The sequence below is a fragment of the Orycteropus afer genome, unplaced genomic scaffold (genome assembly GCF_000298275.1).
Source record: "Orycteropus afer afer isolate SDZICR_OR568_19922 unplaced genomic scaffold, OryAfe1.0 scaffold00893, whole genome shotgun sequence".
Classification (NCBI taxonomy): Eukaryota; Metazoa; Chordata; class Mammalia; order Tubulidentata; family Orycteropodidae; genus Orycteropus; species Orycteropus afer.
This window is the reverse complement of record NW_006922480.1, coordinates 356,528-371,997: the sequence shown is the minus strand read 5'-3', so window position 1 is coordinate 371,997 and position 15,470 is coordinate 356,528. Positions and strand designations below refer to the sequence as shown.

General features: G+C 34.4%; 1 protein-coding gene across 1 annotated transcript in view; it reads right to left on the bottom strand.

Annotated features, from left to right (window-relative positions):
• Positions 1–15,470, bottom strand: part of DPY19L1 (dpy-19 like C-mannosyltransferase 1) — a 130,778-nt gene that overhangs the window by 47,869 nt on the left and 67,439 nt on the right. The window contains exons 7-9 of the mRNA XM_007958244.2: positions 12,398–12,497; positions 9,921–9,998; positions 1,908–1,994 (exon numbers count right to left, since the gene is read on the bottom strand). Coding sequence (XP_007956435.2) covers positions 1,908–1,994; positions 9,921–9,998; positions 12,398–12,497 — 265 coding nt within the window. The remainder of the gene's footprint in view (positions 1–1,907; positions 1,995–9,920; positions 9,999–12,397; positions 12,498–15,470) is intronic.

Sequence of the window (15,470 nt, the reverse complement as noted above, 5' to 3'; positions counted from 1 at the left end):
TTTATTTATTTTGCTTGAAAACACAGCATTACAACATGCTAACTGCTGTGATCTGGTAGCATAATGGCTAAGGCACTTGACTGCTAACCAGAAGGCTGGCGGTTCAAACCCACCAGCCACTCCTCGGAAGGAAGGTTGGGCAATCTACTTCCGTAGTGATACTGCCTTGGAAACCCAAGGAGGGGTCACTATGAGTTGGGGTCGACTCGATGGCGCATAACAACAACAACAACAACAACTGCTGTGATTAAGTATATTCAAGTCACACAACCTGGAAAGGGTGGTGGCCCATATTGGGAAGAGGAGAGAAGTCCCATAAGTTACAAGCACAGGGAATATTAGCTACATTTCTACTACAGCTAGAAGTAATGTTCTATGAAGAGAATAAAATAATGATTTTTTTTTAATAGAACTCATTCAGTATATTCCTTACTCAAGCAAAACAAAACAACTTTCAAAATGTTTGTTAAAATCTTGAGATCAGGACGTATCTTAGAAGCAATATTTAGCCAATTTTAAATTTATTATTCAAATTTAATAAACCTTCAGATGTATCACAAAATAAAAAGGATAAAACAAATAAAAAGGTGATCACAAATCTAATTGGACATTTGGTAGAAACAATCTTTTGAATATCACCTTCACCTTCCAGAAATGTTGTAATGAATTCCAAACAAATACAATTTCCCCTTTGGTGAACATAGCAATGAGCATAATAAACATCTTTATTGTGAGCATATTCTTGGGAAATGAGTTATTAAATAAATATTATTTGTATAATAGGACAAAGAAATAGCTAATTTCAAATTTGCTAATGGGTTCTATAAATCAGGAAAACCAAAATTATATGAGTGACTTAATGACTATTCAGAAAGTAGAATATATTTCAGTTAGGGCAATGCAAAATGCTTCCCCCCCCCCAAAAAAAAAAAAACTGGACTATAGAAAAGCACATGCAGTTTAGATATAAGGAATAATTTCTTTCCCCCTGAGGTTTGCAAAACACTGTTAACAGTAAATCCCATTAAAAAGAAACAAAACCATCTTAGGATATCAAATTTAGGGAGGCTTTTACATCTCGAAAAGGAGTACTTGTGGCGTAGTGAATAAGGCATTTGGCTGCTAACCAGAAGATCAACGGTTCAAACCCACCAGCTGCTCTGCAAAAGGAAGATGGGGTGATCTACCTCTGTGAAGATTTACAGCCTCGGAAACCCAATGTAGGTCTCTTATGAATTGGAATTGGCTCAGTGGCAGTGAGTTTGGCTTGGTTTTGGTTATATCTGGAAAGCCATCCCGCTATAAGTGGCAGAAGGCATTATCAGATCTTTCATTGTTTATCTTGATTCTAAAAGATAGTTTCCTCATAATCTAACTCTGTTCTTGGTAGTAATTTAGCAAAATATAGCTGAATTCAACTCTTGACTTAAACCATCTCAATATTCCATACACACAGGCATTGATGGGAGGATGGGGGGCATGAAATAGTCCCAGTCTTGGTCTTCAATCACAGCAGAACAAAGATAAGGGGCCACTGTAAGATGTCAGAGTAGGAAAAGGGATTCAGACAGTAGAGCAGTAATAGGATAAAAACTGGAGAGAAAAGGAGTGGAGGGGAATGAAGAGCTTATAAAGGCAATCCTAACTCTGGGACCAAAACTTAGGCGATGGAATAGATGAGGAAAGAGAAAGTTAGGACAAGATGAGGAAAGGTGCTATATTTTTGGATTTTAACTTGTGGTAGCATTTCTCCCATTTGGGAAAGGACCACTTACAGTATTCTATCACATACAGAAGTATTCGAGAAACACTTGAGACTGTTCCTGTAGAAAATTCCCCAGGAATTCCAAATCAGTGATAAAGAATTATTAGTTTCAAAGATAGTCTTGTACTTAAGGAACACTTACCCAAATAATTACCAAAGAGGAAGCATAGTAAGAAGTTAATAACATTGAGTTTCCAAACATCAAAACAAAACAAAGTGCAAGAGAGATCTGGAAAAATCCAAGAAAAATATAATTAATGCACGTAAAACAACAACGAAAAAAAATCACACTGATTTTTAAAAAAAATTCATATGCCCATATAAGCAAAATTCAAATAATACAAAAACGAATATACAATGAAAACTGAGCTCATTTCCATCCAATACCTTAAATCCCCAGAAGTGACCACCATCCCGTTTCCTGTGTAACCTTCCAGAAAGCAACAAGCATAAATCCTAGTTTTATATACTTTTAAAAAACACAAATAGAAAATTACCACATAAGTTATACTATTTCTTACTTTATTCTTAATAATATGTCTCAGCATTCCATTCCATATTTTATTTAACTGGTCCCCTGCCCAGTGTTAGACACTTAACCGGTCTCCAGCTTTGTTTTGTTTGCTTTTCCTACTATAAACACTGTTATGACAAGCACCCTTAGTACATACACTTTATGTACATGGTGGAGTCCCTGAGTGACACAAATCATTAATACACTGGGCTGCTAACCTCTGAAAGGCTGGAGATTTAAGTCCACCCGGCAATGCCACGGATCTACTTCCAAAACGACCTGGTGATCTACTTCCAAAAAATTGGCCACGGAAAACAGTTTTACTCTGACACACATGGGCTGACTATGAGTTGGACTCTACTCAATGGCAAATGGTTTTATGTACATGTCAACATTTATAGGATAATTACAACCAGCAAAATAATTGGAGCAAAGGGCACATACATTTTAAAATTTAAAAGAATGTTACAAACTTACTGCTGTCTGGTCAGATCTGACTTACAGTGATCCCTCTCCTTGGGTTTCCGAGGCAATATCACTACGGAAATAGATTGCCCAACCTTCCTTCCCAGGAGTGGCTGATGGGTTTGAATGGCCAGCTTTCTGGTTAGCACTCAAGTGCCATAGGCATTACACCACCAGAGCTCCCTGGAAGACTGTATCCATTTACCCTACCACCCAGCAGAGCATCAGAGTTCCTATTGGCTCATATGCTCATCATGTATTATTGTTTTAACTACCTGCCAATCTAATAGGATTCAAATATTACTTAATTGTTTTACTTCTGTATTCTTTTAATAGTGGGTGACATTCAGCTTCTTTTTTATATTTGCTATTATGTCATTTTGTGTATGTGTATCTGAACTGCTTATTCTTATCACTGGCCATTTAGCTATTGGGTTATGCTACTTTCCTTAGCACATTATATACTAAAGAACCTATCTCCTTTTTATGCAAATGTAAATTATTTCCCCGGTTCATTATTTATCTTTCTTCATAGCATTTGTATATATTTTAAAAATGTAATTATTACTTTTATGTTAGTTAAAATTATCATTCTTTACCTTTGGGTCTTCATGATTTAGCTACTTGATTATAAAGTTTTTAGAAATAAAATAATCCACACTTCCCTCTGAAAGTTTTAATCTATATAAACAAATTTCCATATTAATTTTAAAATCCAGAGTTTCAAAAAATTGGCATCTTTTTAATTACAATTACATTATATCTATAATGCATATTCCATTGCTTATAAAATTACATCTATATAATATTAAACCTTAGATCCAAAATCAAAACACATTGTTTCCAATTCTTTTAACCCTTCTTTTTACATACATTAGAGTTGTAAAGCTTTTTCATATAGATCCTGCATATTTCTTTAGTTTATTCCAAAGCATATTATTACCACTGCTACTGTACCAGGAACATTTGTTCATCATATTTTCTGATTATTGTTTGGACAAAGAAAAGTTATATTTAATATGTACAAAGGAGTATATTCTTTCATTATTTCTAACAATTTTCAGTTTACTGATTTGAATTTTTCAGGTATCCAAAATCATATCATTTGTAAGCACTAATTTTATATCCAATTTTTGAAACTTTATAAAAATCAATTATATTAGTTACTATTTCTGCAACAGTGTTTAAGTAAAGCAGCAAAAGCCGTATTTGTCATGTTTGTGGCATTAGTGGAAAGGGTTCTATGGATTCATCATTCCATGTGATGTATCTTTGTTTTGAGAACTGTGTATGTGTATCAATAAAATGATCCATCTGTTTTTATTTGACTAATGTTTTAACAATAGGAATAGAGTCTGACTCTTATCAAATGCTTTTATAGCATGAAATGAAATGATTACGTTGTTGTTCTTTTTAACCTTCTAATATGAAAAAGCATATCAATAGAATTCTTAATATTAAATTTAGGAGCCTGGTGGCACTATGGTTAAGCAATCCACTGCTAATGGAAAGATCGGTGATTTGAACCCACCAGCTGCTCCATGGAAGAAAAGACTTGGCTACCTACTCCTGTAAAGATTAAGCCCAGGAAACTCTATGGGGAAGTTCTACACTATCTGTAGTAGTTAAGGTTGTATGTCAACTTGGCTGGGCCTGGTTGAGTGGCTGGGAAGTTGGATGTAGTTATTCCCCATGGTAAGATTGGTAATTAACTCCATGGTGGAATCTAATGGAGCAGCTGAGTGGCTGCTTTAGTGATGTGGTCTGCTTCCAGTATATAAGCAGCAGCTTTGAGGAAGGTCTCTAGCTTATGGCATGATTGAACACTGCACGCAGCCAAGTTGTTGTTCAACAGCTTGCCATGCCCTGCCAATCTTCTGACTTCTTCTGGACTTGAATTAGTGGCCTGCCATCTTGTTTGGTAACATTAGGACTGTGTCTTTTCACTTGTCAACCTCAGCAGCCAGCAGGTATCTGAGTGAAGAAACACCTCCAGCTTCACGGAGGCGAGAGTAAGAGGCAGAGCTGAAGCCCAAGGTTGAGGGGCTTTCACCCAGCCCCTAAGCCTGGAACTTTGAACTCAAGACTTCTAGCCTCAAAAAATGTAAGAGAATAAACTCCTGTTTGTTAAAGCCATCCCATTTGTGGTATATTCCTGTCAGAGCAGCAGCAGGTAACCAAAACCCTCTACAGGGAAGTTCTATCCTGTCCTATAGGGTTGCTTTGAATTGAATAGACTCAACTGCACTCAACAACATCAAGTAATTCTTGCATTCCTGAAATGAACTTAACTTGCCATGGCATATTCCCATGTTAGCTTTTAAATTTCACTAAATGGATAAGCAACTGAAGCCTCAAATACTTAGAAAAATAGTTTTTGTCTATTAGTGCTAAAAGTTAAGACTAACTCTGAAAGTTTCCTAATCACTTTTGGCAAATATTAGAACATCCCATGTACATCCTCACGTCAGAGCATATATGTATTCTGTTTCATTTAACCAAATGGCTGGCTCCCTGCACTCCCTCATCTCCTCATATCAATGTCACCTTTTTAGTAAGGCCTTCTCTCATCTCTCCATTTTACTGCAACCTCTTCTACCTACTCAGCAAATATTATTGTTCTTGTTTGCTTTATTTTACTTACTAGTACTTACTATCATCTAACATACTCTTTGTTTTATATACAAGGTCCATGAAAGGGGGGATATTTTGTTGGTTTTTATCACTGCCATAGCCTCAGCAACTTTAAAATGCTTAGCAAATAACTGATAGTCAGAAATATCAATTAATTTAAATTTGAAGAAAATTTGAAAATTAATAAGTTAAGAAAATTGAGAACTTAGAAGGTAAAGAATATAGGAGACAGCTATATTTTCTTTGTACATTTTTTAGTATTGTTTTTAAGTTTTTTTTTCTTTTTAAATCATACTATGAACAACTTTATATTAATAAATTTCACAACTTAGATGAAATGGGAAAATTCCTAGTAAAATAAAAATGTCTCAAGGAGAAGTCTGGATAGTTCTATTACAGTAAATAAATTTGATCACTAATTAAAAGTCTTTCCACAGGGAGAAAAATGGGCCCATATATATTTATAAGCAAGTTATAATGGACTTTCAGGGACTAGACCTTCCAATATTACACAAGATTTACTACAGAACAGAAAAAGTAGGCACACACGCTAACTAATTCTAAGAAGTAAGAATAAATATGATATCAAAATAAGTCAAGTGTAAGAAAGGATAATTAATACTATCTCTAGCCCATGAAGACTTGTAAAAATTCTAACAAAATAACAGCAAACTGAATCTACCAGTGTATAAAAATTATGTTTAGGCCAGAAAAGCAAGGTTTCTTAGTGGTGGAAAATCAATTAATATAATTGATCAGTAATAGACTGAAGAAGGAAAAAGAGCACAAGATCATCTAAACAGATGCAGAAAAGTATTTGATGAAACGTAGCCATTTATTCATTTCTTATAAGAAGTGCTTGAAGCCTGATGAGGACATGTTAAAAGGACACAAAAGCCAGCTTGAAGTAGGTAGTCACATATAGAATAATTCCAGCATCAAAATTAATAATGAAAATAATGGATTATACCACACTGAATAAAAGAGAAGCCAGGAATCCACAAAGATAGGCAGACACAAAGAATGAGAATAGTTCATGAGGAATGGGACATTTACATAGTCTCAAATTATCTCCCCTCAAAATACTTTTTTGAGGGGAGATAATTTAATAAAATAAAAATATTTTATTAAGATAATAAAATATTATCTCCACTTTATAGTGGAGACATATGGCAGACACCACCTCAAATCAAGTGATCAAAGTTATCATAATCAGTAAAAACACCCAAACCAAACTCACTGCCATTGAGTCGATTTCCAAGGTTGTAAACTTATGGAAGCAGACTGCCTCAACTTTCTTCCATAGAGCCACTAGGAAGTTTAAACCACTGACCTTGTGATTAGCAGCCAAATGCCTTAACCACCAGAGCTCCTATAATCAGTAAGGGGACAAGTAAAAAATCACAGACTATCTGAAACAACACAATGAGAAGAACACAGAATCACTGCTGTGACATCCCTGCCAAAGACAGACAACTTGAACATCATCACGAGGAAACATCAGATGAAACCAAACTGAAAGACATTCTACAAAAGAGCTGGCTGGTAATCTTTTTTATGTATTTTTATATCAAGGACATGAAAGTCAAGGGAAAACTAAGGAAGTGCTTCCAGATTGACAGAAACAAAAGAATCATGACAACTAAAGAAGTGTGTGCTTCTGAACTAGCTCCTTTGCTATAAAGGGCATTATTGAGACAATCAATAATAATAATAATCAGTGAAATCTGAATACTCGATGGTAGTACTGACTGATGTTAATTTTCTGATTTTGATGGTGGCACTGTATCCTTACAGGAAATATATATTATTCAGGAGTGATGGTACATCAGGTCAGCAACTTATTCACAAATGCTTTAGGGAAAAAGCTCTTTGTAGGATACTTGCTAAATGGTTATAAGTTTGAGATTACTCCAAAATAAAAAAGCAAAGGAAAAAAAAAAAAAAAAAACCTTCTTCACAAACTAGGAACTCAAAGGGAATCTTCTTTAACAAAGACTTGCAAAAAGTCTATAGCAACGCTAAAGACATTCTCTTTAAAATCACATTGTCCATTATCAGGATTTCTATGCAATTCTGTCCTGGAGGTCCTAGACTACACACTAAGTTGATTAAGTTGATGAGGAAGGGGATGTAAATATTGGAAAGGAGAAACAAAGCTAATTATGCAGAATTGGAATTACTATTCAGAAAATCCAGAGAATCTAAGATAAATTATTAGAATTAGAGAGTTTAGCAACACTGTTAGAAATCAGACCACTACACAAAAATCAATTGTATTTCTATACACCAGTAACAAACACATACCAAAAACAAAACCAAACTCATTGCCGTTGAGTCGGACCTGACTCATAGTGACCCCTCCTTGGGTTTCCGAGGCGTTATCACTACGGAAGTAGATTGCCCAACCTTCCTTCCAAGGAGTGGCTGGTGGGTTTGAACAGCCAGCCTTCTGGTTAGCAGTCAAATGCCTTAGGCATTATGCTACCAGACACATAATTCACCAAAAATACCATTTATAAGAACAAAAAACATTATACCTAGAAAATGAACACAACAAATAATTGGAAAAACCTTTACAAAAAAAATGTAAAATGTTATTAAAAAATAAAATCTTTTAAGTTTTAGAAGAAAACCATGAAGAAGATCTTTATGGCCTCTCAGTAAGGATTAAAAAGTACTATCATACAGATGAGTTTTATAATGTTTATTATACTAACACTAATGTATTTTCATTAAAAGATACTGTAAAGAAAGTAAAAAAACAAGTTATAAACTGTGATATTCACAATACATAATTGACAAAGCTGTATCTAAAAGATATAAAGCACTACAACTTAAAAACAAAAAAAGGGCAAATAACACAAGAGAAAAATATGCAAAAGCCATAAATAAGCATCCACAAAAAAGGAAACACAAGATACTTTATTGAGATTATTTGCAAATTCTTAATTTGCATAAAATTAAGATCACAAAATACCACATGACACTCACCAGACTAACAAAATGAAAAAGGATGTAGAATAAAGTAAACTGTTATACACGGATGTTTGAAATGGTCCAATCATTTTGGAAAAACAATTTGGTATCAAATTATGAAGTTGGACATGTACATTATTTTCTACTTAGCAACTCTGCTACTCAATAAATACCCTCAAGAAACCCTTAGTACATGTGCCCTGGGAAATGAGTGTAAAAATATACAGCATTATTCAAAAAAGAAAAGAAGAGGAAATAACCTAAATTCTTTCAATGGGAAAATTGATAAATTGTGCTGTATTTATATAATGGAAAATATAAAGCAGTGAACATGGCTGAACTCCATCAACATATGAATCTCAGAAACCTGAATAAGAACGTAAATCACACAAAACGATACCATTTTTACACTTTACGAACAGTTTCAATATTTAATAATAAAAATATATATTATTTGTGAATACATATGTAGTAAAGTTTTAAAGAAAAGTTAGTTAACTCTAATAAAAAATAATTAGGACAATGGTTACCTCTAGGAGAAGTAAGGGGGTATGTTCAGAGCATGCAGGGGGGTTCAAAGGAATAAGGTTCTATTTTCTAAGTTAGAGGCTGGACTCATGGTTGTTCATTTTTTAAATTTGTTCATAATTTCCCTATACATGTTAAATTATTCTTTTATTTTTTCATAGTTCTTCTCATCATCTAACATATTATATAATTTACCCATTCCCTATGTTTATTACTAATTTATCCTCTGTCTTCCCTCTCCCACTCCGTCACAATGATCCCAGCTCCTCGAGTGCTAGGATCTTTCTAGCTCTATTCATTGGTGTATCCTACTTCCCTAGGTAGCCAGAGCTCAGTGAATGAGCATTAGACTTTATTTTAATAGAAGGCTCTTGGAAATATGCTATTCTATTTTTCAATTTCACCAATTATCTTTTTACTGATAAGGTATACTCAATGCACAGATGAAAATAAGATAATACGACCAAGATTAAAATTTCTCTTTGGAACGAAGATTGGGCAATCTACTTCCATGGTGATATTACCTTGGAAAACCCAAGGAGGGATCACTATGAGTCGGATTCAACTCCACAGCAGTGAGTTTGGTTTTTTTAGTTTTGGGTCGCCTATTTAAAGCAGATAGGAGCTCTGGTGGCATAGTGCCTAAGGCATATGACTGCTAACCAGAAGGCTGGTGGTTCAAACCCTCCAGCCACTCCTCGGAAGGTTGGGCAATCTACTTCCATAATGATACTGCCTTGGAAACTCAGGAGGGGTCACTATGAGTTGGGTCTGGCTTGATGGAACACGACAACAACAACAATTTAAAGCAGGGACTACTGATTACATCAGTTTTTGAATGACATTTGTTTTGATTATAGAATCATGTTACAACTAGTTTCAATCATGAACAAATCAAATATCAATCATGTTTTAACATCAGAAGACAGTAATAAAAGCAGCTAACCTAATGACACCTTGCTAAGTGCCAGATACCATGTTAAGAGTCTTACATACATTACCACATTTAAAACAAAACAAACAAAAAACCTTTACCATATGTATATAAATGATCTTCCGTAATTTGCATATATCAATGTATCCCACCACATATACTGCAAACAATGATGCAATCTGAAATTTATAAAGTTAAAAATAAAAATTACATATAAAACAAGTAGCTATAAAAATGAAGAAAATATTTATTGTCTCAAGTTGACTTTATCCAGAAAGAGACTTTAATTTCATTTATCAATTTATTATTGACTATCATCAACATATTACTACATCAAATATTGGTTGATTTTTCTCTTTCATATATGGCTCTTCCAATTAACTGTGAACTGTCTACTTTGTGAGTTATCTAAAACAATAGTAATTTTAATGTCAGGTTGACTCTACTGTCAAGTATAAAATGTTCTATGCCATTAAAACTATAAAAACTTAATTATAACATATAGTAATTAATATATAATTAGGAAGGTACATTTAACTCAAAAATAATTATGTAATGCATGTGTGAGTGAAAATATATTAATTTTTGCTTGTTAATCGTGCTTTACAAGTATGTTCTATCCTTGTTCATTAATACAGATATTCAAGCATTGACTATAATCAAATTTATCACATTTCAAATTAGGAAGAGTACTTTAACTACAGAAGTATTTTTGAATTGCTGTTTTGAAGAAAACTGTATAAGGATTTAGCAAGAATTCTAATATTTGAGTTAGATGAATTAATAAAACGATGATAATGCACCTCTCAGTAAAATACAGAGGTATCATGATAAACACTGCCCCTCTATTCTTCCTCATGGACAAAGCAATTCAAACTTAAGTCAAATTAAATTCCATACCTCTCCTACAACATCATACTATAAATAAATTGAAAAAGAGCTGAATAATTGAAAATACAACTTAAGTTCCATTCATTAAACTTTATCTCTAACAAATCTAAAACAGATTTTCCCATCAGCAAGAATAATCACAAGATTTCCTTTTACTCAGTGTTACCCATGGGAACAACACTCCATTGTGTATGTGTGACAGAAAATGCAAAACAACTTTGAGGAACTCTACCTTGCTATTACTCAACATAAATCCCACCAAGATACTTAATACTTCTTCCACCAAACCAAAGAAGCCAAGCCCAGTACAATCTAGCCAATTCCAACTCATGGGAACCCCATCACTATGACACCCCCCCCCCCCCCAAAAAACAAGGGAAAAAAAAAAAAACCTACAAAAACAGGCCATCCCCTCTAACTAGAAGCAAGGAAAACTCACTGCCATCGAATCGAATCTGACTCATAGCAACCCCTCCTTGGGTTTCCGCAGTGGTATCTCTATGGATGTAGATTGCCCGATCTTCTTCCCAAGGAGTGCCTGGTAGGTTTGAACCACCAGCCTTCTGGTTAGCAGTCAAATGCCTTAGGCACTACACTACCAGAGCTACTTTAAACTAGAAACTGTAAAATGTCATCAAACTAAAGATGAGGAAGTTGAAGACAAGTTCAAAGTAGGAAGTACAAATGCAGTCAATTTTTAAAAACAGAAATGAATGCAGTTAACCATACTGTCATCTTTCTAAATACCGATACCACATTAGGAGTTTTATATACAAGACTACATCTACTCCTAAACATAACCCAATAAACTAAGTTCTTTTATTGTCTCTATTTCATAAACGAGAAAACCAAAGCTATGAAAAATTCAGTACTTTGTACACGTTAACAAGCCAGTGAGCAGAGATAGGACTCAAATCTAGGTTTGACTCCAATTCCCAAGCAAGACATTTTGATGAACATTAAAATGCAACTTGAATTGTGTTACTGAATATGGCCAGCATAACAAAGCAGCAGCAGGCAAAACAGAAAAAAACTAACCCCTTCTCTATCAACAAGCTACTTGCCTTACACATCCCTGTTTGAAATGAGGCAAGAGCACACAGAGAAATGATAGAAACATTGCAAATTGTCAGGGGAGTTACATAATATATGAACTAAATTAGCTTTTTATCCTGTTATCTGTACTTTAAGACAAACACTTAAAATCATAGCACTAGTCCTCTTTTAAGGACACTAACAAATTCTGGGTAACACAGATAAGCATTCTTACAAATGTGAATTCAGGAAGTATATTCTGGGAGCTCTGGAAGTGTATCCCTTAGGCATTTGACTGCTAACCAGAAGGCTGGCAGTTCAAACCCACTAGCCACTCCTCGAAAGGAAGATGGCGCAATCTACTTCCATAGTGATACTGCTTCGGAAACCCAAGGAGGAGTTGCTATGAGTCAGGTCTGACTTGACAGCACATAACAACAACAAAAACAACAATCGTATTCTACTAGTAAGTAAATATTGATAAATAAATCTCATATATTTCCCTACTCTGTTTTTTCCGGAAAGGTATTAACTAAAATCATTTTAGGACTTAAGAATCATATAACATCTAAGTTTCATAATTTTATACAAATGAGTTCACACTATCAAACATACTAAGCTTAAATTAGTTTTTAAAATATAATCAAATTACCTGAGTAAGAAGTACAAACTGAGCAAACTGCCAAGGAAGTATGAAAAATATATTGGAAATGCACAGTGCAATCAAGCTTCCTCTATAAAGTTTTGTAGCCCTTGAAAAGATAAAATAAATACTAGTAAGTTTAACCACATGGCTTAAAACGGCTGCACATTAGAATCTCTAAACATGATCTGGCTATAACAAACTGGACATAAAATTAATCAAAGGGATAGAAGTATAACTCCTGATATTCAATTATAACTATCCTCTATAAAAATACTCATTACTGTACAGTACAAACACAAAGTCTTCAAGGAGAGGGATGCCAGCCAGGTCAGTATATGCATTAACTTTTTTTTTTTTCCCCCAAACTATATTTTGGTCAATTCATAATCAAACATTTTTGAATGCTGCAGTCAATGGATTCATTAGTTGGTGTGACAGATTATGTTTATAAAAATAATAGAAAAGGGCATAAATACTAATATTATATAGATGAGTATTGTAAAAATTTAGAATAAGGGGTGAGCACTGAGGGAGATCCTGTGGAGGTTGTGTGATAGATATTGGATCTTAAACAGGTAAAGTGTAGAACAGTGGAGGGGGGAAAAGGCACAGGCCTTTCAGGAGCAACATTTAGAGGATTAATTTTGGTCCTGACCTGTAATTTAGAGAATTTTAAGGAGAGTTGGGTAATTTTATCTTTCATGCTAATTTTAGGAAGTGCTTTCCTTCTAAATCTGTGAGCCACTGTGAACTCTTCAAGTATCTTAAAATCTTCACAGAATTGGAATCAAGGATTCTTAAACTCCAATTTATTAATAAATTAATGGAGCAAAGTATTATGAAACATAAAATAATAAATATTTCATACATACATATTCATACATAATAAAGCTTCTATTCCATGAAATTTTAATTTTAAATCTGTGTTTGTTTCTACATACGTATGCGTATATTAGCTCCATAGAAGAGATATGAGGCAATCTATTTCCATAAAGATGTATAGCCTTGGAAACCCAATGGGGTCACCATAAGTTGGAAGCAACTGCATGGCAGAGAGTTTTGAGAGTTCTTTGGTATAGGAACTCTAAATTGGAATCGCCTTATATGGGTTTGATTTTTGTTTTTCATACTGCTTTTGAATGAGGAACATGATTTTCGTTTTGTGGGTAATAACGAGAAACTAAAAATTTCTAAGTGGAGTGTAAAACTAATCTGATAGTGGGTACAGCATGCATTCAGTGGAAAGTGCAGGAAAAAAAGGGGAAACAAGGAATTCTAACTGGTGAAGTTTTGATTAGTAAGCACTGAACAAAGATAAGAGAAAGGGAAAACAGAAGAATGCCAAGACAAATAGATGACTCCACAGTCATAGTGGGAGACTTTACTTTAATACACCACTTTCAATGAAACATAGAACTGGAAAGAAACTCAACACACATGAAGAAGAGCTCAACAATCCAATACAATAACTTGACCTTACATACATCTACAGAGCACCCCACCCATTCTTTTCCAGTGCACATGGAGCATTTTTCATGATAGACCACATGTCAGGCCATAAAGCAAGCCTTCATAAATTTAAAAACACTGATATAGTCCAAAGCATCTTCTCAGATCATAATGCTATCGAATTAGAAATCAACAGGAGGAAGACCAACAGCAAAAGAGCAAACACATGGAAACTGAACAACAACCTCCTTAATAAAGACTGGATAAGAGAAGAAATTAAAAACGAAATTCACAAATTCCTTGAATCAAATGAGAATGAAAACATAACATACTGAAATCTTTGGGGGACAGCAAAAGCATTGATCAGAGGCCAATATATAGCAATAAATGCACACATCAAAAAAGAAGAAAGAGCCAAAATCAACACTTTAAACTAACATCTCCAACAATTAGAAAAAGAACAGCAAGAAAAGCCCACAGTCACAAGAAAGAAGATAATGAATATTTGAGCAGAAATCAATGAAATAGAGAGCAGAAAGACAATAGAAAAAAAACAACAAAACTAAATGTTGGTTTTTTGAAAAGATTAATAAAATTGACAAAAGACTAGCAAATTTAGCAATGGAAAAGAGGGAGAGAATACAATTAACACGAATAAGAAACAAAAAGGGCCAACATCACTACAGAACCAACAGAAATAAAAAGGATAATACCAGGATACTATCAAGAACTGTACCCCAACAAATTTGAAAATCTGGAAGAAATGGACAGATTTCTAGAAACATACCCCTTACTTAAACTAACACAAACTGATGTGGAAAAGTTAAACAGATTAATAACAAAAGAAGAAATTGAACAGATCATCAAAAAATTACCAACAAAAAATAATCCTGGCCCAGATGGTTTCACCGGAGTATTCTAACAAACATTCAGAGAAGAACTGCCACACAAATCCTACTCAAACTATTTCAAAACACAGAAAAGGATGGAATCCTCCCTAACTCATTCATGAAGCAAGCATAACTTTGATACCAAAACCAAGCAAAGTTATCACTCGAAAGAAAAACTACAGACCAATACCCTCATGAATACAGACGCAAAAATCTTCAACAAAATCCTTCAACAGACTCCAAAAACATCAAGAAAATAATCCATTATGACCATGTGAGGTTCATATCAGGCAACGCAAGGATGGTTCAACATTAGAAAAACAATCAACATCATGTTTTTGTTGTTGTTATGTGCCGTCAAGTTGGACCCTACTCATAGCAACCACTCCTTGGGTTTCCAAGGCAGTATCACTACGGAAGTAGATTGCCCAACCTTCTTTCCGAGGAGTGGCTGGTGGGTTTGAACCATCAGCCTCTTGGTTAGCAGTCAAATGCTTTAGGCACTATGCCACCAGAGCTCCCAATCAATGTCATACAGCACACAAATAAAATGAAGGAAAAGAACCATATGATCATATCAATCGATGCAGAAGAGGCATTTGATAAAATCCAACACCCATTACTGATCAAAACTCTCAGCAAAATAGGAATACAAGGGATATTCCTCAACATAATAAAGGGCATCTATGTAAAACCAACAGCCAACATTATTCTCAATAGAGAGAGACTGAAACCATTCC